The 24,903-nt window shown below is 42.3% G+C and overlaps 1 protein-coding gene across 1 annotated transcript; it reads right to left on the minus strand.

Annotated features, from left to right (window-relative positions):
- Window positions 1-1,611: 1,611 nt before the first annotated feature.
- CMTM6 (CKLF like MARVEL transmembrane domain containing 6) lies at window positions 1,612-24,161 on the minus strand. Its single transcript, XM_039249827.1, has 4 exons — window positions 23,948-24,161; window positions 12,536-12,712; window positions 7,818-7,916; window positions 1,612-4,387 (listed from the first exon to the last, which is right to left on the minus strand). Exons 1-4 carry the CDS (start codon window positions 24,083-24,085, stop codon window positions 4,250-4,252), a joined length of 552 nt encoding a protein of 183 aa, XP_039105758.1. The 5' UTR covers window positions 24,086-24,161; the 3' UTR covers window positions 1,612-4,249.
- Between the last annotated feature and the right edge of the window lie 742 nt (window positions 24,162-24,903).

Below are 24,903 nucleotides of genomic sequence, written 5' to 3' on the forward strand. Positions count from 1 at the left end.
AGATTCTGAACTAGCTGTCAGCACAGAGCCCGACGCGGGGCTCAAACCCACGAACTGTGAGATCATGATTGAGCTGAAGTCAGTCGCCACCCAGGCGCCCTTCACTTTCGTTTTTAAACAAGGGCCTTTGAATGAACTATGAAAAAAAATTATGCTCTATTAAAGCTGGGTGGTGTCTAAAATGGGCATTATCTTCTGTACATCCAGTACTCGACAGTTCTCAAAAATTAAAAGTAGCAGATATGAAGGTCTCAGGAAAAAAACAGTATCTCCCACCTTTTAGTAAACCAATTTTCTATGGCACATATTACTTGTACAATTATAATTTAGTCTAAACATCAAAACTAGTAGTTTTCTATTTTACATCGTTTTGGGGTATTTGGGCCTACGAGCATTTCTTAACCTGGGCATTTTATTTGCCCTAGCTGGGGCTTAACATGCTTATGACAGACACTGCTGAACCCCAAGCCCATGGCCCCACTCTTGCTATCAGAACCAATCTGTTCAGGTAACGGAAGACTATCTGCTTCAAAGGGGATTCACCACCTACGGAGAGGCATCTGGATTCTTTTAGGCCAATTTCAGTAATGCTATTCTCCATGTCGGTAAATAGTCTAGAAATGGGCACTTAAAGTCCTCTATTAAGACAAGTAGGTGAAATCCACCGAGGACCTTCTGTGAGAAGGAACACCATGCACTCTCTTCTCTTTGGGCCTAGGACATTGCGTGAGCGGACGACGGCTGGAGATGTTGCCTCGGTCTTGCTATCCCAGAAGGGGTCAATCCTGAGGGTAAAACCTCACAGCAGAAGGTGGGTCGGTGGGCGGAAGAGCATGGAGAAGAGTCTGGTCCTGGATAATACCGCTGAGCCACTGAACTTGGACCAGCAACAGAACTGCCTGACCTGGGCTTCTTATGAAATAAATTTTCCTTACAGTTTAAGACCTATTTACTTAGGTTTTCTGCTCCTTGCAGTTGACTGCACATTGAGACACTCTCCCCTCTTTTTTAATTTGTTTACGTAATCTCTCCACTCGACATGGGGCTCGAACTCACAACACTGAGATCAAGACTCGTACGTTCTTCTGAAGGAGCTGGCCAGGTGCCCCATCACAATGCTCTTTATCAAAACAAGACAAAAAATTCTGAGGAATGTACGAATTCCAGCGAGTTCCCGATGACTAGAAAGGTCTTGTTATTCTCATCCAGGCTGGAGGCAGGAATTCTGCAAACAGCACAAATAGTTGCAACTTCACCACCACCACCCCAGTTTTGCTTCACACGTTCTCAGCCACCAAACAGTCTGGAAGAGAATGTGCCTGTGTGGTGTTTAGCATTATTCAGCCACAATGAGAAATGTGTCGGGGAGTCCAAATGTAAGTATTTAAAGGTGTTTCGTCTGTGACACTCCTCTGTAACTCTTCGGACATGGTCCCCCAAAGTACTGTTCCACTGTGTGTCCCAACCTTCTGCCCGGGCCTCCCGCCTGGGCAGCCATAGTCCAGTGTCCCATGTACTTACCAAGCCTGTCCAGCCCAACTGATACAACTCTGGAGAAAATGTTCATCTTCAACATCAGGCTTCTGTAATAATGAAACAGCTACGAAGGCGTAGACAATAAAGTGGATTTATTTAAAAAGAAAACTATAAAATTTGACATTGAGAGAGACAAAAAAAAAAAGACCCCACAGGATTTAAATTGATAAATACAAAAGCAATTGGCTATGAACAATGTAAAAATACATTTCCCAATCCCCAAGCAGAACATAATTTAAGTACAGCGGTTATAAAATTCTTATACTGTGTACATTTTCCCTTAAAATCTTTAAGAACCATTTTAAACAGTTTATTTGTATAAAATATAACAGATTAAATCTAACACGGCTACTAATAAAAAATGATGAGAAATTTCAGTTTACTGAGTTTGCCCTTTTTTGGACATAAAAGGGGTTTTGGTCCCAAGTTTTCCTTGAGCTTTTTATTCACCACATGGTCTTTTTACTCAAATTCCTTTGACAACAGAAGACGGAGGCCAATCAGTCATGAGTCCCATAGAAAACAGTATGAAGAGAAGTTCTAGAATGACCCAAAGGACATTCTCTGCAAAGGGAAGGATTAAGTAGCAGCTAAGAGGCCCACTTCTGAACCAATAAACCAGATGGAAGGAAGCCCAGCCTCAGACCAGGCAGCACTGAGGCTCGATGCCAACATGCTTGCTGTATGTAGGAGGCCGGCTGGGACACATCCACCAGACTCAACTAAGCCCATGTACACGCAGGGACCCTGAGGTAGCCCAAATAGGTTTGCTGTGAAACCCAGCTGGGTCCAGATGTTACTTAAAATGACAGTGGTACACTTATATGTGAAATTCCAGAACTTGCCAACCATAAGCTAGTTATCTTCTAACCACTCTTTATTCTTGGACCCAAGACTCAGGCTAGTTCTCCTCTCGTGGATAGTATACCCAGTAAACACAGCATCTGTGATCTGGTTCGTTATCCCCCAAGTGGGTAGTGGTGACAGCACCATGGGCACTACCATCCAAACTTGGGTACAAATGGATACAGTCCTGAGTCAGTAAGAGAGCAAGAGAGCTGTGTCAGGCCCTAATGATGAATTCTGACAACCACATTTGCCACATCCACACACACAAATGAGACAAAAAGGATAGGGGCATTAGATGGTCTCACTGGAAACATGACTCCACTCTTTCAGATAGAAAACCCAGCCCACCTCACCTGGAAGACTTCCACCGAAGCCCTGAAGTACGTGACGCATGGGCTCATTGACTTAACACCAGAGTCCTGGGTCAAAAATCTAAGAGGAAGCCAAGAAAAGTCTATTCTGCGAACCACTTGGTCAGAAAGGACCTACCCCAAGTGCCCTGGCTGGCTGGCTCAGAGACAGCCTGCCAGCAAGAGACCATTCTTCCAAACTATCAGAACTGGTCTGAAGTGGAATGCCTGGAATAGAGAATGGCTTCACTGCCCCACTCACACCATCCCTGGTGTTAACCTGGGCAGGATATGCTAGATACTCTCTTTCTTAAGAAGGTCTCCCCCAAGGAGAAGTCAGAGTAATCGCCAATGTGGGAACAAGAACCCCCACGATCCTGCTACACACTCTATGTTCAAAGGCCCCAGAGTTGGGACTACGTAAAGACAAGGGCTATCGCATGAAAGTCGGAGTCAGGGGCTCAGTTCTGCCAGATTATGAAGCAGTGGATGGATCATGTGGATAAAGAGAAAAGGGAGAAGCTCAAATAAATAATAAAATCAAAGGCTAGGGTTTTAAAAAGAGGGTAGGCTTCAAAGAAAACACTGATCAGGACCTTCAGAGCTGAATTAACTTCAGTAGAAACAGCAATATACCAAGAGGGAAACAGACCAACTTCTAGCTCCTAGTATGAACTTAAAACTTTTCAGACAGTGGTAAGCGGTTGAAGCCCGTTTTTAATAATCACTGTATTGTGCAAGAAGTGTATCTTTTTTTATCTTTGGTCCTTACTTAGCCATGAGAGTTTCTTCCATTTTTCTATGTGTTATATTATATAAAAATCCTTTTTTCTCGCTTATTGACAACAAAGTGCAGTATAAACATAGCATTCGTGATGTTTCTTTTATACGTATAAAATAACAACGCCTCCCATATAGTTACTATTAGGCTGGAAGAGGTCTCAGAAAGAGTTAATAACAATTATCCTAAAATGTTACAATATAATTTTAAGGCTGAGTGAGATACAGTAAAGCTTGGGTATTATATTCTAGACCAATATTTTAAATAGTGATCTCTTAAATATACATTAATTTTATCTGGTCATCAAAAAAAAAAAAGCCCTCCTACTAAGCAAATACATTTGAAAACAAAACAATTTCTAAATGGATGAATTTAATCATGCTGGCTCTACAGCCTAATTTGAAAGCTAGGCCTAGTAATGATGAGAGAATAAAATATCATCAGTTGAGCTATGTGATTTAAAGAAACAACTGTCCTCCAAAACAAAAACAAAACCATTTCATTTGACGGAAGTTTTTACCGTTATTTAAAAAAAATTTTTTTGAACCAAAAAATTCTCTGGCCTAATTTGTGGCGACTGACACAGAATCCACTATTAATAAAAGTGCCTTCCCACCCTTCTCCTTGCTCCCCAAAGAAGTGGTTTAATAATTACACAAATTCTACAAGAGCTTCTGCCGGGGTTCAGGCATGACGCACTTGATACCTTATGTCACACCTATTCCCTAGGTCCTTATGCATTAAGTGGTTCAGTGAGGGCCTCTGTCCTCCTGGCAGCCTCAGGTTTTCTCGTCTGGGACTCCTGCTGTTTCTCCCAGAACATACTGGCAAAGTCGGACAGGAACATAAAGCTTGCCAGAAACCCAAACACCTGGGGAGAAGAAAGGGCAAAGGTTACAGGATGAATTTTGAAATATAATCTCACAGTTCCTACTTAGCTCTGAGATACAGTATTCTCAACCTCAGTAATGAAAGGCCTTTTAAGGTCATCACAAAACTAGAAGCTACAAAAAAATTCTAGAGTAATGGCAACTCGCTGAAGTTCACAAAACAGAAAGGCCCTGCCTTATGTGTGCATGTGGATGGGTGGGGTGCCAACCTGTGAGACTGAGGTTAACAGGTGAAAAACAAAATCCTATAAAATGATATACAACACAGGATTATTAGCAATGGTTAGACTGACCCACAGGTGAGAGAAGAAAAATACGCGAGTCGGGAGTGAAAATGGCAAAGTGATCACCATCAAAACAGAAATTCTATTTTGAAGATACTTTCAGGTTAAATTACCTAAAAAACAATTTCCAGTTAATTGTCACACTGTAATGACACAGCAACGTGACACCGCTACCTACTTCCTCTTCCTTAAATCACTTCCTCATTGTACTCCTCTAACGTATGACCAAGCATTCTGAGAATTCTGTTAAGAAGAAATCTTCACCCTTAAAGAAATAGGGGCCAAAGAACTGCTTTGTAAAAAGAGAAAATTGATGTAGGTAATGGCGAAAGTCCCTTCCACCTCTAACAACGATCTCCATGATTTTTATTTTATTGTTCTTTTTTTTTAGTTTTTACTTAAGTTTTCCAGTTACACTAACATACAGTGTAATGTTAGCTTCAGTTATATGATACAGTGATTCAATAGTTCCATACATCACCCAGTGCTCATTTCAACAAGTGCTCTCTTTAATCTCCATCACCTGTTTACCCATCTGGTAACCATCAGTTTGTTCTTTTTTAAAAATTTTTAATGTTTATTTATTTTGGGAGAGAGCAATAGCCAGGGCAGAGCAGAGAGAGAGAGAGGGAGAGAGAATTCTAAGCATGCTCCACCCTATCAGCACATAGCCTGATGTTCAATCTCACAACTGTGAGATCATGACCTGAGCTGAAATTAAGAGTCAGACGTTTAACTGACTGAGCCACGTAGGCACCCCTATCAGTTTGTTCTTGATTTTAATATTTTGTTCTAGCTCCAATCTCTTGACTCTTCACACCCAACCCCTCCACCCTCAAGAATATGCATTCGGCCTCATTTCACTATAAAACAAACTGCACTCCTAATTCTTTAATTCACCTTAACAACCCCAACATATGCACCCTAACTTTAACTCTCAATCCCACATCTCTAACCCCCAGTCACTTCTCCCCTCTGGAGTCTTCGTTTTGACTTGACGGCATCTCTCACCTCATTTGGCAAACATATTACAGGCTTTACGGACAGACCAGAGGTCACTGTGTCTGTGAGGCCACCCTTGACCCCTTGAGGGTTCTAGTCCACATAGGGCCCTCTGTGCCACAGCATCCAAACAAATGAGATTCCCCATCTTTGCTCACATACTTCACAATTTCTTCTTCTTTATTTTATTTTAATTTTATTTTAATTTTTTTTAATTTTTTTTTAATGTTTTTATTTCTAGGAGAGAGAGAGAGAGAGAGAGAGACAGCGTGAGCAGGGGAGGGTCAGAGAGAGAGGGCGTCACAGACTGAAACGGGCTCCAGGCTCTGAGCTGGCAGTCAACACAGAGCCCGATGCGGGGCTCAAACCCACGAACCGCAAGATATGACCTAAGCGAAAGTCAGACGCTTAACCGACTAAGCCACCCAGGCGCCCCTTAATTTGTTTTTAACATTTATTTATTTTTGAGAGAGAGAGATAGAGTGCAAGCTGGAGAAAGGCAGAGAGAGAGGAAGACACAGAATCTGAAGCAGGCTCCAGGCTCTGAGTTGTCAGCACAGAGACTGACCCGGGGCTCGAACTCACATACAGTCAGATCATGACCTGAGCTGAAGCTGGACGCTCAACCAACTGAGCCATCTGGGCACCCTTTCTTTTTTTAACGGACTCCCTCACTCATTCAAGTCTGTAAGTTTTTTCATAATAAGTTGCAAAAGTATATTATTTCCAGTATATTATAAATACTGAGTTTTTATTTATTTGTATTATTATTATAATACTGAGTTTTTAAACTATCACTCTTAAATATATCCAATGAAATCTAAATACTGTAATGGTCTAACACGTCACCTAATTATACAAATAAGCTTTGTTTCAACAACTTGGAATTTTATGTCATGCTTTTTTTTCCCCTCTTCAACTCAACTTTCCTCAAATCTACTTCACTTCCTCAAGAATTTTATAGTAATAGATTTCTATACCTTAAAACATTTTACTATCACCATTATCATACTCCTCTGCAATAGAAATATGTATGTAAACTGAAATGAACCATAAGGGTCTATTAAAACTTAGATTTTCCTCTTCATGTACTGATTGGTTCATGTACCCATGCATAAATATGACTTGCTGCTGGAATGAGTCAAGGTTCAGCACTGATTTAATTTCTGTTTTGTTCTGACGTGTGCTAACAAACTGCTCACATGACCAGGGAGATATAACCTACAAGTCTCTGAACTCCTTCTGAGTTTTCTAGAATTATAAGTAAAGATCTATTAGCTTACAACTCAATTAACTGTAACTTCAGTTTTGTTATGAACAAAGTAATCATTGGAATCCAGATGACAGAGGATTTGGTAGTGTCCGTTGCTCACGTTCACATATCCACAACAAGACCCCTGATTTGTAATTATGAAATCCAAAAAGCTACAGAAACTCAAACGTTTTCGTCATTTACTTGGCTCAAAAGTGACACCAGGCAGAACTACTTGCAGCCTTTATCCCCTTTACTGTGAATAGTCATACTTCAGAAATACTAATATGTTGGATTACAGGGTGTGCCCCAGGCCCTCTGAAGGTGCCATGCAGTACAGTACAGTAAATGTGCAGTACTGCCTTTCTAGAATCCAGAATATTCTGAATTCAAAAAACAAAAACAAAAACAAAACCCTGCCCCACACCCAAGGATTTCAGATAACAACATTTCCTTATTGATCTCCTCTATCAGGCTGAACCTTTCGGTCGCTTCTCCTGTGTATTCACTACATCCAGTGTGGCAACTTTATACCTGGCACGTATGTGTGTTTTTGCTGAACTGCAAAGTAGAAAATAAGATAAGGAAGTAAGATAACAAAGTCATTTCTACCTCTTCCATTAGCAGTAACACATTCATATCTGGAGTGAACGGGTTTCTATGAACCAAACTCAGTCAAATTCTAAAGACAGGTTCTAGGTTGCTAAAGCTATTTATCATACTTATTTGCTCTTAGGGCCTCCATTCAAAATTACACTGAAAAATAAGAGACAAACAGTGCTCCCCTATTGTGTAAGCTTTTGGTACTTTCCAAGTTCCATATTTTCTAAGGCAACAAAAATAGGCAAAGGGTTCAAAAAACAAGGTACTCACAGTGGCGGCCGTCTCAGCTGGGGTCCTGTCATGTGTGGAAACGAAAATGATGGATGCCAACAAAAACACACAGCCTGTTCCCAGGGTAATATAGAAATCCTACACACGTGCACAAAGAACACAGTAGGGTTAGGTTCATCGAAGCAAAGGTTTTTGGTTCTTACACAGCTTTTCCATGCAACCCACACTGACATGCTTCAGCTTCGAACTTTTCTGTAAGTCTGGTATCCCCTAATTAGTGTGGAACGCTATCCACACTTTGGACGGGGCATACTTAAGAGTATGTCACAAGATAATCTTTCAATAAAACAGGTCCCCAAAAGGTCACGTGTGTATGTGTGTGTCTTTTTCTCTAGGACGTATTACAATTTCCAAAGCCATTTATTAAATGCCATCTTACTTCCAGCGAAACTAAAACAAAAACAAGAACAAAAAAATTTGTCCTCCCTTTCAAAGTATACATGGGCCCTGACTTACAATGGCTCTGCTTATGATTTTTAGCTTTAAGATGGTGCAAAAACAGTACGTATTCAGTATAAACTGTGCTGGAACTGTAGGCCTGGCTCCTCCCTGGGCTGGCACTGTGTGGGACGATCGTCCTTCGTTTTGCTGGGCGGTGGCAGCGGCTCCGGATCTGCCCCTGATCACAAGGGCGAACCACTAGTCCGCTGACAGCCCTTCTGTATCCACACGGCCATTGCGCTTGTCACTTTCGGTGTAGTATTCAATGACATGAGTCAACACATTATTATCAAATAGGCTTTGTGGGAGATGATTCTGCCCAAGTGCAGGCTAATTTTAGTGTTCTGAGCACACTAAGCGATGATGTTCAGGGGGCTAAGTGTATTAGACGCACTTTCGACTTAACAGTATTTTCAACTTACGATGACTTTTAAGGGATGTAACCCCGTCGTAAGTCGAGGAAGATCAGTATTCTATGCTAAGATGGCCTCTCGGAGAGTACTTCAGTGCCTTGAAAGCACTCTGGGAAAGAGAGGATCAGATGAACCACCCGTCATTAACTAAATAAAATTATGCCAATAGTATGTTTTTAGACACTTAAGCCTTCTGGAATAACATATTGCTTTCAATCGTTCCAAGTAAGCAGCCCAAAATGAGCTTGTATGATGAGCTTATGTGCTCTATAAAAGCTTCCATATCTCATCATAATGCAGCTCACGACGTGAAGTTCTCCATGGGGTCCCAAGGGCTCTCCCAGGCATTATGTTGTCAGGCTCCCTCTCAGATGCCTATTACACACAGTGCTTGACGTGCACACTCGATTCAGAGAAGAAACTGGTAAAATGATAGCCATTGCTAAGGGTTGTAAGTCTGATACTTCCAGAGTTTCTTGAAATGTGATCCTAATATCTAGGATCAACATCAGTGTCAATAAAACTACCCAACACAGAATTCCTATACTGTCAACTGTTTACTTACATTTATAAAAAATTGAAGAGATTTTCTTTTTCTTCTAAAAGAGGTGTTTTTCTATAATATTTTGTTTTTCCTGCTCCTTTGAATATTATTTCTAATTTGCGACATACAAATATAAAAGTACATTTACTAATGTTTGGACTTCATTCAAGGAGGCACTAAAAAGGACACCCATTAGGGGGTGCCTGGGTGGCTCAGTCAGTTAAGCGTCCAACTTCAGCTCAGGTCATGATCTCACGGTTTGTAGGTTTGAGCCCCGCATCGGGCTCTGTGCTGACAGCCAGCTCAGAGCCTGCAGCCTGTCTTCGGAATCTGTGTGTCTCTCTCTGATCCTCCCCTGCTCATGCTCTATCTCTCTCTCAAAAAAAAAAAAAAAAACATTAAAAAAGTTTTTTTTAAAAAAAGGACACCCATTTTGAGACAGAATAATTTAGCATTCTATAAATATGGGCTCTAGAACCAGACCACCTGGGTTCAAATCCTAGTTACACTATTTCCTGGTATATAACTTTGAATTTCTCACTTAATATCTGCGTGCTTTAGTTTCTTCAACTGCAAAATTAACAGTGTCTTCATATGTGATTCTAGAGATTTGAGTCAATCTGTGGAAAGTGCGTAAGCCATCAGTACCAGGCACAAAGGAAATGTCCGCTAAGTGTTGGCTATTACTCTTGATAGAATCTGAGCTACGAAGGCACAGAACAGAAGAGAGTCTCCCTTTAAAAAGTTTATCCATCCCCCCTCCTCCCTAGACAGCACCCCCCCACCACCACCACACACTCAAAATAGAAAACCTCTGACGTTAAAAAAGTATTTAAGTCCATTAATAGGTCGAGAGTAAAAGTAATTTTTAAACCTTTCAAACAAACATGAAGTCCTTACAGTGCTAGGTGAAAAATGCAATATTTATAATTATAACTCTTACTCACCAATAGACACAAAAGACCCAAAAGAAATAAAATATTTATCATTTTTTTGAAAAAATATTTACAAAGGCTGTTTTTGGATGAAATGACTGATTTCTTTCTTGTCCCACCCCCTAGCATTTTAAGATCAGCACTTACTCTCGAAGAACTTTTAAATGCTCATTTGATATAATCAATGTTTTACCTTTTGTTTAGTTAGAGCATTAAAACTGGAAAATATTGCTATATTGTTGCTGGTCAAAAAGATCAAGGTTCTTAAAGACCACAGATGTGGCAGTAAAGTTTAAACATTTCTGAAAATATTTTTATGGATAGTACTGTTTTGATGCAGAGAGATTGAAAAATGAAAAAATAATTTCAACCTTTAATGTTTAAAACGTAAATTCATACATGGGAACTACAAATCAATCAGCTCAGATAGAAGTGTATACTCTTCACTTATCCAAAAATCTTATTGCATACCTGTCTGCAGAGAGGAAGAATTTACAGAGGTTACAAATGTAGTTACCAAAACCTCTCGGGTCTTTCTCTGCACCTTCATCTCATGATGCATTACTAGGCGAAGCTATTTTTTTAAATTATTGTGGTACCGGGTTTATAACATGAAAATTTCAGTAAGAAATCTAATTTTAAAAAATAAAATAAGCGATTGTGGTATCAATGTTTTGTTTTTTAATTTTTAAACTTAAAATAATTCTTTTAAAAGAAGGTAACAGGGGCGCCTGGGTGGCTTAGTCGGTTAAGCGTCCGACTTTCGCTTAGGTCATGATCTCGCGGTTCGTGGGTTCGGGCCCCGCGTCGGGCTCTGTGCTGACTGCCAGCTCAGAGCCTGGAGCCTGTTTCAGTCTGTGACTCCCTCTCTCTCTGACCCTCCCCTGCTCACGCTGTCTCTCTCTCCTGGAAATAAATAAAAACATTTAAAAAAATTTTAAAAAATAAAAAAAAAATAAAATAAAAGAAGGTAACAGTTCTTACAGCACAAAATTTAAAAGTGTAATTCAAAAGAGAATACAGATAAAAGTCAATATCTTAGTTGTATATTGATACATGGCCCAATATTTACTTCTCATTAATTTAAAACAATAATAGAATTTTACTGCTTTGTATTTATCTTGTTATCCCCTGTCTGGTTTTTTTTTTAAGATTTTTTTTTTTTTTAAGTAATCCCTACACTCAACGTGGCGCTTGAACCCACAACCTCAAGATCAAGAGTTGCACGCTCTACTGACTGAGCCAGCCAGGCACCCCTATCCCTTATTCTTAATAGTTAAAAACTTACCCTTGTTTTTATCTTTTCCCTGAGAGATGTAAGTTCTTTCATATGTCGACCCTGACATGTACAATTCCTCACAAACCACTACTGTTTACTACTGAAGAAGTAAACTGCCCAATTCTTTCTTCCTTAAATGCAATAAATGTGTGAATCATCTCATGTGTCATCTCACAAATCCACACTGTACTCAAATAAAAACATGGGCCACCAGACCATCTTTAGAAAGTTATATATCACTGATTTTGTGAAAATCGAATTCCTAGGTGTGCTTCTGTTAAAAGGGAAATTTCTGAACGAATTCAACAAATGCCTCCTTAATCCACTTATAGACAACTTTCTTCGTGATGAGAATCAAAACCATAGGTAGAATTATGTGTTTGATTTTAAAACATTTTATTATTTATTATTTATTTTATTTTTATTATTTATTTTATTATTATTTATTATTTGCTTATTTTATTATTATTGTTATTCTTTTTGAGAGAATGAACACACACATGGCAGGAAGGGGCAGGGAGAGAGCTAGAGAATCCCAAGCAGGCTCCATGTCCATTGGGAAGCCCGAGATGGGGCTCGATCTTACAACCCTGAGATCATAACTTGAGCTGAAATAAAGAGTCGGATGCTTAACCAACTCAGCCACCCAGATGCCCCTGTGTGGTGTTTCATTTTAAAAGTTCCAGAAATACGTCACAATAGTTCTTCGCTCTCGCATCTTAGCCTAATGCCTGGCACAGAACAAGTATGACAAAAAAATTGCAGAGCCCATGAGTGACACACCAAAATGTGAGAAATCAAAAGTGACAAAAATCCTAGTTTTTAAAAAACGCCTAATGTGAATGAGGGTAAACCACCAATAACTGTAAACCACTGGCAGTGCCTGTTGCTCTCCTCACCCCACTTTCCCGGTTCCCCCACATTTGGCAGGGAAAGTGGAGCTGCTGAGGAGCAGGGCCGGAACAACGGGTAGTGTCTTCTCGCGCTGCTGAGCTGTGCAAGCATTCCTAGTTTGAATAATACGACGACACAGGACTCCAAACAGCCACTCTCTTCACAGAGGGGGGGTATGTCTCCCTGCTTACCGATGACTTGACTTTGACCGCGTCCACTCTGTCATAAACTGGAGTGCAGTACACGATCAGAATGAGGAGGCTCAGAAGAAAGGCACTGCAGCTCACGAACTCAAAGAAGTAAAGTCCTCCACACAAGGTGCACTGTGACACGACTTCCTCGCAGATGAAGGCCAGCAGGGACAGCAACTACAAAAGACACGAAGCGTTTTACCTAGGTGTTTTCCAGACAAACTACGGTATCCAGAGAACACATCTATTCACGCAACTGCCTGTGAAGTGGAGACTGGGGCAAACACGGTTACTAAGTGCAGCCGATCCTCGCAGAACCGACGGGCCAGGTGCCTCAGAGGGAATCCAAGGACACAAATAATTAACTACCAAGTGCTAAAGGCCAGAGTGGGCGAAATACAGCGTGTTGCTATCAAAGAGCACAGGAGAGGCCCTCAATTTGGGGGTCAGGAAAGGGTTCCCGAAGGACAGGAGGGTCAGCTTCAGGAGTGAACGACAGGGAAAGAAGCTCGAGGCAGGGAAGCAGTACACAGAAAGGCTTGGAGGGGCGAGCCCCTGGCACCCATGCACATATATTACTCCCCTCACCCCCGCCCCACTGAACCATAACAGCGAGTTGAGTCTGCATGCTTAAAGTATCCTGTGTGAAGGAAGGGGATGATGCACGAAAATGATTAAATGAGCCTAGAGAGGTAAGCAGAGGCTAGACCTAAATGTCCTCTTTCACTAGTGTAAAACTCTGGATTTTAAGGGTTTTAAAGCAAATGGGCAACACAATCAGGTCTATGCGTTTGGTAGTGCTCACTGGCTGTAACATGGAGTGGGGACTGGGGGAAGGGCAAATCCTGGGGCAGACATCCAGTTGGGAAACTGATGTGGGCAATCAAGGGAAGATGGTCACCAGGTAGCACCATGGAGAACAGCTCCTGAAATCATTGCAACATGCAGCAGAAGCCCTTATCAGGAAGAATCTAAACAGAGTAGAAGAGAAGGCCTGGGGGCTCAGGTCATGATCTCGCAGTTCTCAGATTCTGTGTCTCCCTCTCTCTCTGCCCCTCTCCCACTCGCACTCTTTCTCTCTCTCTCAAAAATTAACATTAAAAATAAAGAAATAAAGAAATAAGATAACATAGTTGAATATGCCAACTTAAAATGAAAAGGCCCATTTATTCACCGATCTTTTGAAATAGGGCTTTTCCCGGAGTTTGAGACTCCTGCCTGGAATTCCACATCATGTTTTCTGCATTCATCACTTTCATCGTCCATAACTACGACTTCCAGACTAACGTTTAGGTGAAGCGGAGCAAGACCTTGGACACCTGAGAAGCAGAGTGCAGAATCCTTCTAGAGTTGGACGAGTTTTACTAGTCTTTGACAACAGGTGCCTCGCTCTAACTTAATTCCCCAGCAAATACTTGAGTAATTTATTTTTTGGACTTGCCAAAGCATTCAATTTAGTTTTCACAGGAAAGAATTCCTTTTCACACTCAGTTTTAGTCTGTGTGATATTTAATTCAATGCCTGATGATAAAAAGTGTAATTAGTAGTAGTGTGAAAAACACAAGTCAATGAATGGCAGAGGCAAGCGTGCTCAAGAGGGCCTGAGATCGTTGTCACACTGTATGCTAACTAACTTGGATATAAATTAAATAATTAATTCATTCATTAGTTTAAAAAAAAAAATAAAGAGTGCTCAAGAGGGGCCTCAAGTGTGCTTGGGAGTGCCAGACAGGCATGGGTCAGAATGCTGTGCCCTGAACGGACAATGGTTCACTCTGGTTAACTCGGCAACTCAATTAAATGCAAGCACTGCCGCTGTTGTACGTATATACAGCATTGGTGCCTCCCTGCAGAGAGAAGAGTTGGGTTTTGTTTTGTTTTGTTTTGTTTTTTAAAGAGGAAAGGGTACTGGGGAGTTAATACATTAAGTTTTAAATATGCCGGGTATGAGGGGTTTGTGGGAAAGTGAAGGAAGGTATGTAGGAGGCAAAAGGGTGTACAGGTCTGCAGCCCAGGGGAGAGGTCTGAGGCGGAGATGAAGGCGTGGGCCTCAGCCAGTGAGGTCACCCAGAATGAGAAGAGCTAGTTCGGTGCAGAACTCAGAGCAACCCCAAGATTTAAGGGCTGTGCAGAGGTGGAGGAGACACCAGCAAAGGACAATTAGGAACAGCAGTCCAAGGAGACAGTAGGACAAGAAAAAAGGATTTCTACCGAGAGAAAGTAATCAAGAATGACGAATGCTACTTAAAGGTCAGGTAAGAACAACACTGAAACACTTACATCATATTGAGCTACAGCACAGCTCTGGTGACATCAGCAAGCCCACCACAGCCAAGTCAGGCAGGGAGGCTAAGATTACGGTATCGCGCAGTGAGACAGAGCCAGCAGTCACGAGGTGTAGCTTGGGAAGAGTGGCCAGATAGTAGTGGATGAGGGCGAAGGGATGGGAATTTCAAGATGGGAGAGAACTGAGCATGTTTAAATAGGCAGAAACCAGTAAGATGGGGGGGGCTCAGGATGAGGAAGAAAGGAGGCTCTCTACAGGAGGAGTCAGGGCTCAGGTTTGGGGCTAACTCTGGAAATAGGAAAGAAGAGAAAGAAGAGAGGTTCACTGGGGCAGGTTTGTGTGGGTTTTGTGAAGCTAGGGGCATTAAGGGGCAAAAGCGAGATGCGTTCCTTTGGGCATTAAGCCCATCGAGATGACTGGTGACCTAAACCAAAGCCTATCGGGAAATGCCATTTTGCCCCTCAGGCCAGGAGAAGCAACTGGGTATATTAATGGCACCAAGAGTGCTACCAAAAGCAGCAGGTACATTTCACTGCACAGTATAAAAATGCTACCCTACAACATGTTGCCATCAAGAAGTAATCAGTGGCCCAGCCACTCTGGGACACAGGTGACCAGTTTCTTAAAAACTAAACAGGCGACAGCCATATGACCCAGCAACTGCATTCCTACCTTCTCCAGGAGAAATGAAAACTCATGCTTGGGCAGTGACAGCCATATGACCCAGCAACTGCATTCCTACCTTCTCCAGGAGAAATGAAAACTCATGCTTGGGCAAATATCAATACATGAATGTTCCTAAGTTTTATTAGTAACAGTTCTGGAAACTGGGAACCATCCAGATGTCCTCCCACCACTAAGGAATGACCCACATGGAATGCTGCCGAGCAATAAAAAGGAACAAACTTCAGACAGACAACAACTTAGATGAATCTGCAAATTATGCAAAGTGAAAAAAATTCCAAAACTCAAGGGTTACCTGCTACAGGGTTCCACTTATATAACGTTCTTCAAATAACAAATTACAGCTGGAGAACTAATCCGTGGTGGCCAGGGGAGAGAGGAAAGGTGTGGCTGTCAAGCGGTAGCATGAGGGTGACAGCACAGTGTCTGGAACAGTTGTGGTAGTGACTCTAGGAAGCTACACATGTGATAAACTGCAGAGAAATGTACACACACACACACACACACACACACACAGTACAGAGGACCTCCCTGTACATTTTGCTTCACAAGTTCCTGTGAATCTGTAATTATTTCAAAATAAAAAGTTAAAAAGAAAAAGGTCAAACCTAACTTGGTATGAAGGCCTCTAAGGGATTTCCCCCCTCCAACAAAATTCTGAAAACAATCTACGGAAGGACAAAAACAGATCTTACTGCTATGATTTCCTACAAGTTAGTGAGACATAAAATAAATAGTCTAGCAGATCCCAAACAGCCTCCTTCAGAGAGGTCAGGAAAGGCACTCCCAATCACTGGGCCAAGACAAGTCCCAGAAAGCCACTGTGTAAAGGTACCTCCCTGATCGCCTGAAATTATAATTACAGGATGAGTTTTTAGATGACTACAGTATAAGAAAATACTAAATGTCTAATATTCCGTTTGCTTTATTCTTGCCTCTATGTTAAATCTTACCCAACGTTTCAGAGTTTCTCTATGAGAAACTTGCAAAATATACCTCGGTGTATCAAAGTCAATCAACTGTGAGAAGATCTCAGCCTAAAACTCTAACCAGGGTGTCAGAATAGCCGATCATGAACCATTCTTCTTACAATGACTGGGTTATCAGGAACGCTCTGTCCCTGTGGGCTGCAGGACAGTAAAATCTTTTCTACGGAGCTCCGGACCGGTGGTCTGTTCTCTGCGGGGCCGTGGCAGGGTCCAGCCCGGCTCGCAGCAGCATGCCCATGACAAGTCCTGCTCCACACTCACTCACAGGAGTCCGTCTCACGGACCGGGAGCCTCAGAGGGGTAGTAAAAGGCAGATTCTGCAACGGATATCCTGAGAGACTAAGGGTTACGGTACCAAGTTCGGGCATTTACCAGCTCCTATTCCCAGTTCAAGGCTGAGAAATCAGCACCACAAACCGTATTCAGCATGACGTTTTCTCCTGACTCCACATCTCCGTCCGATGCCCTTAACCTTCCTATAGAATCTCCCACAGCACTATACAGTACCTTTATGCTATACACCTGAAACTAAGACAGGTCAATTATACCTCAATTTAAAAAACTTCTTGAAAAACTGTATTTGAGTATTACTGCCCCGACACTGTAGTATGTACAGGAACACGTAATGACAGAGCAACAAGATCAGTGTATAAGAAAACAATATGCCTCATAACTGAACATCCATTATCTGGAAATTCGGGAAATCTCAGGAAAATGCTTAAATCCACCTGAACTAATTGTGGCGAGAGAAGGATAAGTGGAAAGGTGAAACTCAAAGCAGGGCCCAGAGGCACATACGATCTAGATAGGTAGAGGACATTCCAGGTGGGGGGGTGGAAAAGAACAGATTCATGAAGGCAAGAATTTGCATGGTGAGCCCCACAGAAATAAGGCGACTGACCTCAGTGGGTGGGGAGTGATGATAAAAATGTTTAGGGACGATCTGGCCAGGGAGTATGTACTTCTGGATGAAAGCAACAGGGATGGCCTGCCTGGTTTATCTGGTTAGAAGACAGGAGGCACAGAGGACTGGGTGGGGCGTGAAAGAATATCACAGCTCAGGAGCAGGAAAGAAAAGAGAAACTAGCACCTGACAAACAAGTCACAGGAAGTCCTAACACTTATTAGGAAAACTCCTTAATAAACAAGTAAATGGGGGCACCTGGGTGGCTCGGTCAGTAAAGCATTTAACTCTGGATTTCAGCTCAGGTCATGATCTCATGAACCCTGAGATTGAGCCCAGTGTCCAGCTCTGTGCTGACAGCGTAGAGCCTGCTTGTGATTCTCCCTCTCTCTCCTGCTCTCTGACCCTCCCCCGCTTGCACACCCACACTCTCTCTCTCTCAAAATAAACAAACAAACCTAAAAAAAAAAAACCCAAAGGGGCAGCTAGGTGGCTTAGTTGGTTAAGCAGCAGACTCTCAATTTCGGCTCAGGTCATGATCTCACGGTTCCCAAGGTCGAGCTCCACATCCGGTTCTGGGCAGACAGCCTGTCTGGAATTCTCTTTCTCCCCCTCTCTGCCCCTCTTCCAACCTCACACACATGCTCTCTCTCTCTCTCTCTCTCTCTCTCTCTCTCTCTCAAATAAACATTAAAAAAAAAAAACTGTAACAAAAAAATGAGCAAGTAAACATACTCCAAATCATTCATAGACAGTGAAGGAGGTGGTGGTAAAGTGTGGCTTATTTTATTTTAATCATCTTTTCTCATTTATGTCTGTTTTTTGGTAAGCAAGCACGTTTTGTAGTAAAAGAGAAAAAAACTTAATGTGAAAGCTAAGGGAAGTAATAATTTCAAGAAATGGGTAGTCACCAGCATTAAGTACCAAAGCAGTTAAGGATAAGAAAAGAGGTTAAGGTCACTGAATTGGGTAAGGAAAGAATGATGAATGTTAAAAGTAAGTTGAAAGGCTCCATTATTATTTTCTGGTAAACAGTTTTACTCAGTAGCATGAAGACCTCACGTTAAATCCTGCTTAATGACTACTATGCTAAGTACCGAACAACAGTATGCCCAGTGCAACTGCTTCTAATGACATACCATTTTACCCAAATAGAATACTGGAATTGCCAAGCTTTTGGAGCTGGACAGGCACAGTCTCCCATCCTTGTGTCTACAGGTGATGGAATGAATCTTGGCCAGGTCAGGTCCCATGCTGGCCAAGCACAGCCAAAAATCCAGGTCTCCTGACTCCCACTCTGTGCTTTTTCCTGGCCTCCACCCCCACCCCACCCTGCCAATAAAACACTGTTTATTAGGTTCACTTGACAGCTGTGTATATCTGTGTAGGCTTTCCCGTTAAGACTGGATTTTCAAAGTTACAACCAGAGTTTTTTGCATTTCCCTTTTTGCTGCTAAATGTTACATTATAACCAATGTGCTAGCGTCAACACATTTGGGAAATCTTAGTGACTAAAACACGGCTTACACGCAGTTCTGGTGATTTAAACATTCAAATAATGACTAACTCTGGGTCTCTCTCCATTTCAGTTTCACTACCCTTTCTAAAACTTCAGTCTTCCTTAAAAATTAACAGTCGTTATTAAACACTAAGTCTCTTTCATTTAACAGTCTACAACTAAAGCATTTCTCATAAAAAGAACTTTTCCTTTTTTAATTTTGAGAGAGAGAGAGAGAGAGAAAGAAAGCATGAGCAGGGAAGGGGAGCAGAGGGAGAGAGAAAGAATCTCAAGCAGGCTCCATGCTCATCACCGAGCTCGACGGGGGCTCGATCTCATGACCTTGGGATCACGACCTGAGCCGACACGAAGAATCAGACGCTCAACTGACTGAGCCACCCAGGCACCCTAAAAAGAACTTTTTAGTGTTTGTCATTTATTCTAAGGCTCCAACTACAAAACTATATTAACTTGTGAATTAATGACCTTGCTGCTAAAAACCTGTAGTCATAGTTAAGGTCCAAGTAAACAAACCTGTCAGCCTGAAGTTACGCTAAGCCTCCCCTGACTTAGGCAAATATTGGCTCTCACAAAGGTTCAAAGATATAATTTGCTGACACTATGGACCTTCCTCAAGGTAAAAATAGAGCACTTCAATTAGTACAGACCACTTTTCACATTTAATGGTGAAAAGGACACCATTATAAGATGAACTGCCTCTAGGTGATTTGTTTCTTGGCACCTACAGAGTGTAACATTATCTTATAATTTGATAAACTTAAATCCCTGGTGAATTCTAAGTCAAACTGCTTGCCTAAAGAGTCACTATAATCACCGTACTGTGCAGCTATCAGGACATTCAACTGGTACCCTGAACACAATGTCAGCTTGTTGCAGAGAGAATACCGCACAGATTTAGATCCTTGCACCCGCTTACAAGCAAGGAGTTAGGTGGCCCAATGTCAATGTTCTCCTTAGGACAAAAACAAACCTCAAAAATAACAACAAAAACTTCACACACACACATATTAGCATAAGGACCAATCTAAGGATTAAAATTAACTGATAAATAAAGTGCATAAATTTAGGACTGCAATGACTCCTTACACTGCATTCCCAGCTGAGCCTTTATTTCTTTTTTTAGCTCTGGAAGGGCAGAGGGTAGGTAAGGGATGCTTATGTTCTGATCAAGCCTTTGACAAAACAAAGGTTTTACATGAATGGTAGCAGACATAGCTATGTAATTCCAAAAGTTATGTAACTCAAGAGCTAGTCATGCTCTTTTATCTTTAACCTCTCCTTCTGTCTGTAGGCTCCACTTTTCTACCCCTTTACGGTGTTCAGCTCTGTACCAGCACCCCACCCCACCGCGCGCCTGAGATCTGTAAAAACCTAACACAGTGAAAAGAACCTCGGAGGATCCAATTCAGTCTCCTTGAACTCTAGGAATATCCTAAGTATGCAGAGTCTGATTTTTAAGTTTTAGAGAAAGAGTCCTTTCTCTTCTGGGGTTTTCAGAACCTGGTGAGATTTGGGGGTCTAAAATAACATACCCAAACACTGAAATGTACCACATTTTGGATAAAACGTCACAGGACTTCCAGGTCCTTTGTTAAAGCACCTCCTTTTCCGATTATAGGGTGCTCCAAGGAAACAGTAGTTTCCTTATCTAAGCTCTACAAATCTACTTAATTAAAAAAAAAAAAAAGTAAGTTATCTAGGGGCGCCTGAGTGGCTCTGTCAGTTAAGCATCTGACTCTTGATTTCAGCCTGGGTCATGATCTCAGAGTTCATAAGATTGAGCCCAGAGTTGGGCGCTGCACTGACAGTCTGGAGCCTACTTGGGATTCTCTCTCTTTCTCTCTGCCCCTCCCCTGCTTGCATGCACTCTCTCTCAAAATAAGTAAATACACTTAAAAAAATAATAAAATAAATAAAAAATAAGTTATCTAGAGAAAATAACCTAAAGGCAGAATGTGGCTTTTAAGAATGTGTTTTTGCTTTAGCAAAGAAAACTCTGCCTGTTGCCTCAGGCTAGAGGAGTTTTATTTCATATATAACTTCCTTGGGACTTTCTGCATAACTCCTATAATATACTATTGTGAAAAGATAAAGGGCATTATTGAAACAAAGCAGGAACTAAAAGACAACAATCAAAATAGAAAGTAATAATGAAATATTTTTTAAATCTATATTAAAGAAAGCATTTTTGGGGTGCCGGGGTGGCTCAGTCGGTTGAGCGTCTGACTTAAGCTCAGGTCATGAGCTCAAGGTTCGTGAGTTGGAGCCCTGCATCAGGGTCAAGTTGTCAGCACACTCTGCCCCTCCTAGCTCACACGCTCACTCTCAAAAACAAATAAAGATTATGGGGCGCCTGGGTGGCTTAGTTGGTTAAGCGTCCGACTTTCGCTTAGGTCATGATCTCGCGGTTTGTGGGTTCGAGCCCCGCGTCGGGCTCTGTGCTGACTGCCGGCTCAGAGCCTGGAGCCTGTTTCGGTCTGTGACTCCTTCTCTCTCTGACCCTCCCCTGCTCACGCTGTCTCTCTCTCTCTCTCTCTCTCTCTCTCTCTCTCTCCTAGAAATGAATAAAATAAAAAAATAAAATAAAATAAAACATTAAAAAAAAAACAAAGATTTAAAAGAAAAAAGAGAAAGCACTCTTATAACATTACAAGTTCCCCATAAATAAATAAATGCATACCTCATTTTATTGCACTTCGCTTTTACTGCACTTGGCAGATACTGCATTTTTCAAATTGAAGGTTTGTGACAACAGGGAGTCAAGCAAATCTACTGATAACGTTTTTCCAACAGCATTTGCTCACTTCAGGTCTCTGTGTCACACTGTGGTAATTCTTGCAATGTATCAAACATTTTCATTATTATTATATTTACTATGGTGACCAGTGATCAGTAACTCACTGAAAGCTCAGATAATAGAATTTTTTGGTGATAGGGGCACCTGGGTGGCTCAGCCGGTTAAGTGTCCGACTTTGGCCCAGGTCATGATCTCATGGTTCGCGGGTTCGAGCCCTACATCGGGCTCTCTGCTGACAGCTACCTCAGAGCCTGGAGCCTCCTTCAGATTCTGTATCTCCCTCTCCCCTGCTTGTACTCTCTCTCAAAAATAAATAAAAAATATTTTTAAAAAAATTTTTTAAAGAATTTTTTGGCAATAAAATATTTTAAATTAAGGTATGCATATTTTTTAGACATAATGCTATTGAACACTCAATAGACTACTCAATAGTATAGCGTAAACCTAACTTTTATATGCGGTGGAAAACCTGAAAATTAATTAGACTCGATCTTCACTTTATTGTGGCAGTCTGGAACCCAACCCACCGTACCTGAAACATGCCTGCGAATGGATTTCAAAAGAGACATTAGTTTTTATTCTTTCCCTCTTTCTCCTTATGGTATGATGGAGAACAAGCAGGAATAGTCTACCACCTTTTGCGAGGCAAATTCATCTGCCCCTCTTCTCCACATCCCAGTAAAAAGTCTATCACCAAAATTTCTGGTTGTATTCTTTTCTGGGGCTATGGAACTGCAGTTTATTAAAGTATAAATAAAGTAATGAGAAATTTTACTGTAGCTTTGCCATTTCTGATCAGAAAGGAAAAACAGAACTGAGAATAGGAGATTTAATAGGCAGGACACCAATATTGACACACATTGATGATGTGTGTAGAGCAGCAAGACTATTTCAGATGAATACTAATTCTTTTCTGTTCTAAAGAGTTCTACTATTAATGCACAAACATTTTGGCTCTACTGCAGAGGAACACAGCTGATATCTAAAAGTCATGTTAGAACTGACAAAAGAACAGAAAGAAGCACTTCTGGGTAGAAGGAACGCTGATACAAAAGAACAATGGCAAGAGGGAGCCCCTGATGCCTGCTAAGAACTGAAAGGTTTCCAATGTGGAACTACCTAAAAGGAAGCTGGAGAGAGAGCGAGCCAGACCTCTTGGGTTCCAGAGCCACACTGTCACCTGCCTCCAAGTGATTTCCAAATTATTCCCAGATGTACTCGTTTGATGAGTAATAAGTGGCACTGGTTTTCTGACAGCTATTTTTCTCTTTAATAAAAATAGGCCATCTGAGTTCCAAGAATGTAAGTTCTGGTTATCAGAATTCTAAGAATTTAAGTTCTTCCTAAGGAAACCAACCGGCTATTTTTACTTGAGACGATTAAACAAAACAAAACCAACTTACAAACATTCTAGGCAGTCTGATTTTTCCCCTTCCAGAAAGTGGTCATCTTGGTTAAAAGAGAACTTGAGATGTCAGTATGTAATTCGAATTAAAATTCAAAGGTGTTTTGATATTTTCACTACTAAGTTAAGGCACTTTTACTGCCTAAAGGAAACGGAAACTCCGTGAAACTGAGGGAGAGGTATGTATACCATGCCCTACTTTTGCTACCTGCCCACGAATACAAGCTGTCCCTTTCACTTTGTGTCGCTCCTTCAGAAGTAATTCTTTTCCAGTCAATATAAAACATCGGGGAGACGACTGGCTGAATACTACTCAATACCGTGAGGAGTAACGGAAGACTCTGTTCAACAAATTAAACTGCCCCCATGGGCTTCTACCAGGAAAACCGCAAGAACCAGAGACAGATAAACACAAAGCATTTGGCAGTCTAAATACAGGCACTCCGGGAGATATTGCAGAGTAACAGCTGGGAGAAGAGACGAAGGTCGCAACAGATGATGGAGTGAGAGAAGGCTAAGCGGCTGACTTGGGTTTTCCGACGCATTTCCTGGAGCAGCGTAACATGCTCCGGGGCACTAGTTCGTCATCGGGGACCCAGTCGGGGAGAAACCGGGGCTGAGAGGCCGCCCGGCGGCGGGAAGTAACACCACCACCCCCCCTTTCCAGCAGAGAGAGAAGGAACTGGGGGTGTGGAAACCGCCCCTTCCTGAACAACCAGATTGAGGAGAAGCAATTCGGCAGCCTCGCAAGCCCCGCGGGCCGGCGGCCCCGGGGTCAGACCGTCCCCTGCCCCGGCCAGGCTCGCCCACCCCGGCCGCGGACTCACCAGCTGCAAGACTTTAAACAAGCGCCGATGCAACCGAAGCCGGCCTAGAGAGAAGTAGGCGGCGAGGCCGCTCCGGGCGCCCCTGGCAGGGCCTGGGTTCTCCTCCGTCGTGGGGCTGTACACCGCTCCATTCTCCATCGCCCAGGAACGCGGTGACCGCGCAGGTGGCGCCGCGAACTTCACCGACTCCCAAAGACCACCGGCAGGGCCGTCACTTCCTGGGCCTCCGCCCACGCTTCCGCCCCACCCCGCCCCGCCCCGCCCCGCCTCCGCTCTGGCCCCGCCCCGCCCCGCCCCGCCCCTGCCTCCCTCGGCCTTATCCATTCATCAGACTTCCAAATATCTGGGGAGTTTATTGTTAAGAGAACAGTTTGTTCTGAGGACCGAGAGAGAGAGAGAGAGAGAGAGTAAGGGAGGAGAGGAGATACAGCTGGATATGTAGGCAGAGGCGGCATAATGGAGGGGCCTTGCAGAGCAAGGAAAGAAATTAGGTTTCATTTTGAATGCAATGGATTGTCTGAAAGGACTTTTTGGGATTTCTGCTTCCTGCAACCCTCTAATATTCTTTTAGGCTTAACTTGTCAAAATCTCTGAGATTACTTGTCTCTTCCTTGTTCACCAGCTCCAACAGTCCTATATTTTAATTTCGTGTGAACTTAAAGAAACTCATCAAGGAATGTAATTATAGTTCAGCAACTGAAGTTGATGGAGTTACGTGACAGGCACACATTTTCTCAACAGTATAATGTAGGTAGTATCATTACTTCCACTTTACAGATTAGCAAACTGAGGCCAAGGAGTGGAATATATCCAAGCTCAAACAGCCTGGGGTAGCTGGAATGCAGGCCTACGCAGTCAGACTCACAACCATGTTGCTAACCAAGAACCCAGCAAACCTCTGCCCCTAACTCATGTCTCTGGTAGGGCCTCAAAACCCATAGAAGAGGAGAGAGGTC

This window comes from Hyaena hyaena, unplaced genomic scaffold, assembly GCF_003009895.1.
Source record: "Hyaena hyaena isolate Hyena2069 unplaced genomic scaffold, ASM300989v1 scaffold_350, whole genome shotgun sequence".
In the NCBI taxonomy this organism is placed as follows: Eukaryota; Metazoa; Chordata; class Mammalia; order Carnivora; family Hyaenidae; genus Hyaena; species Hyaena hyaena.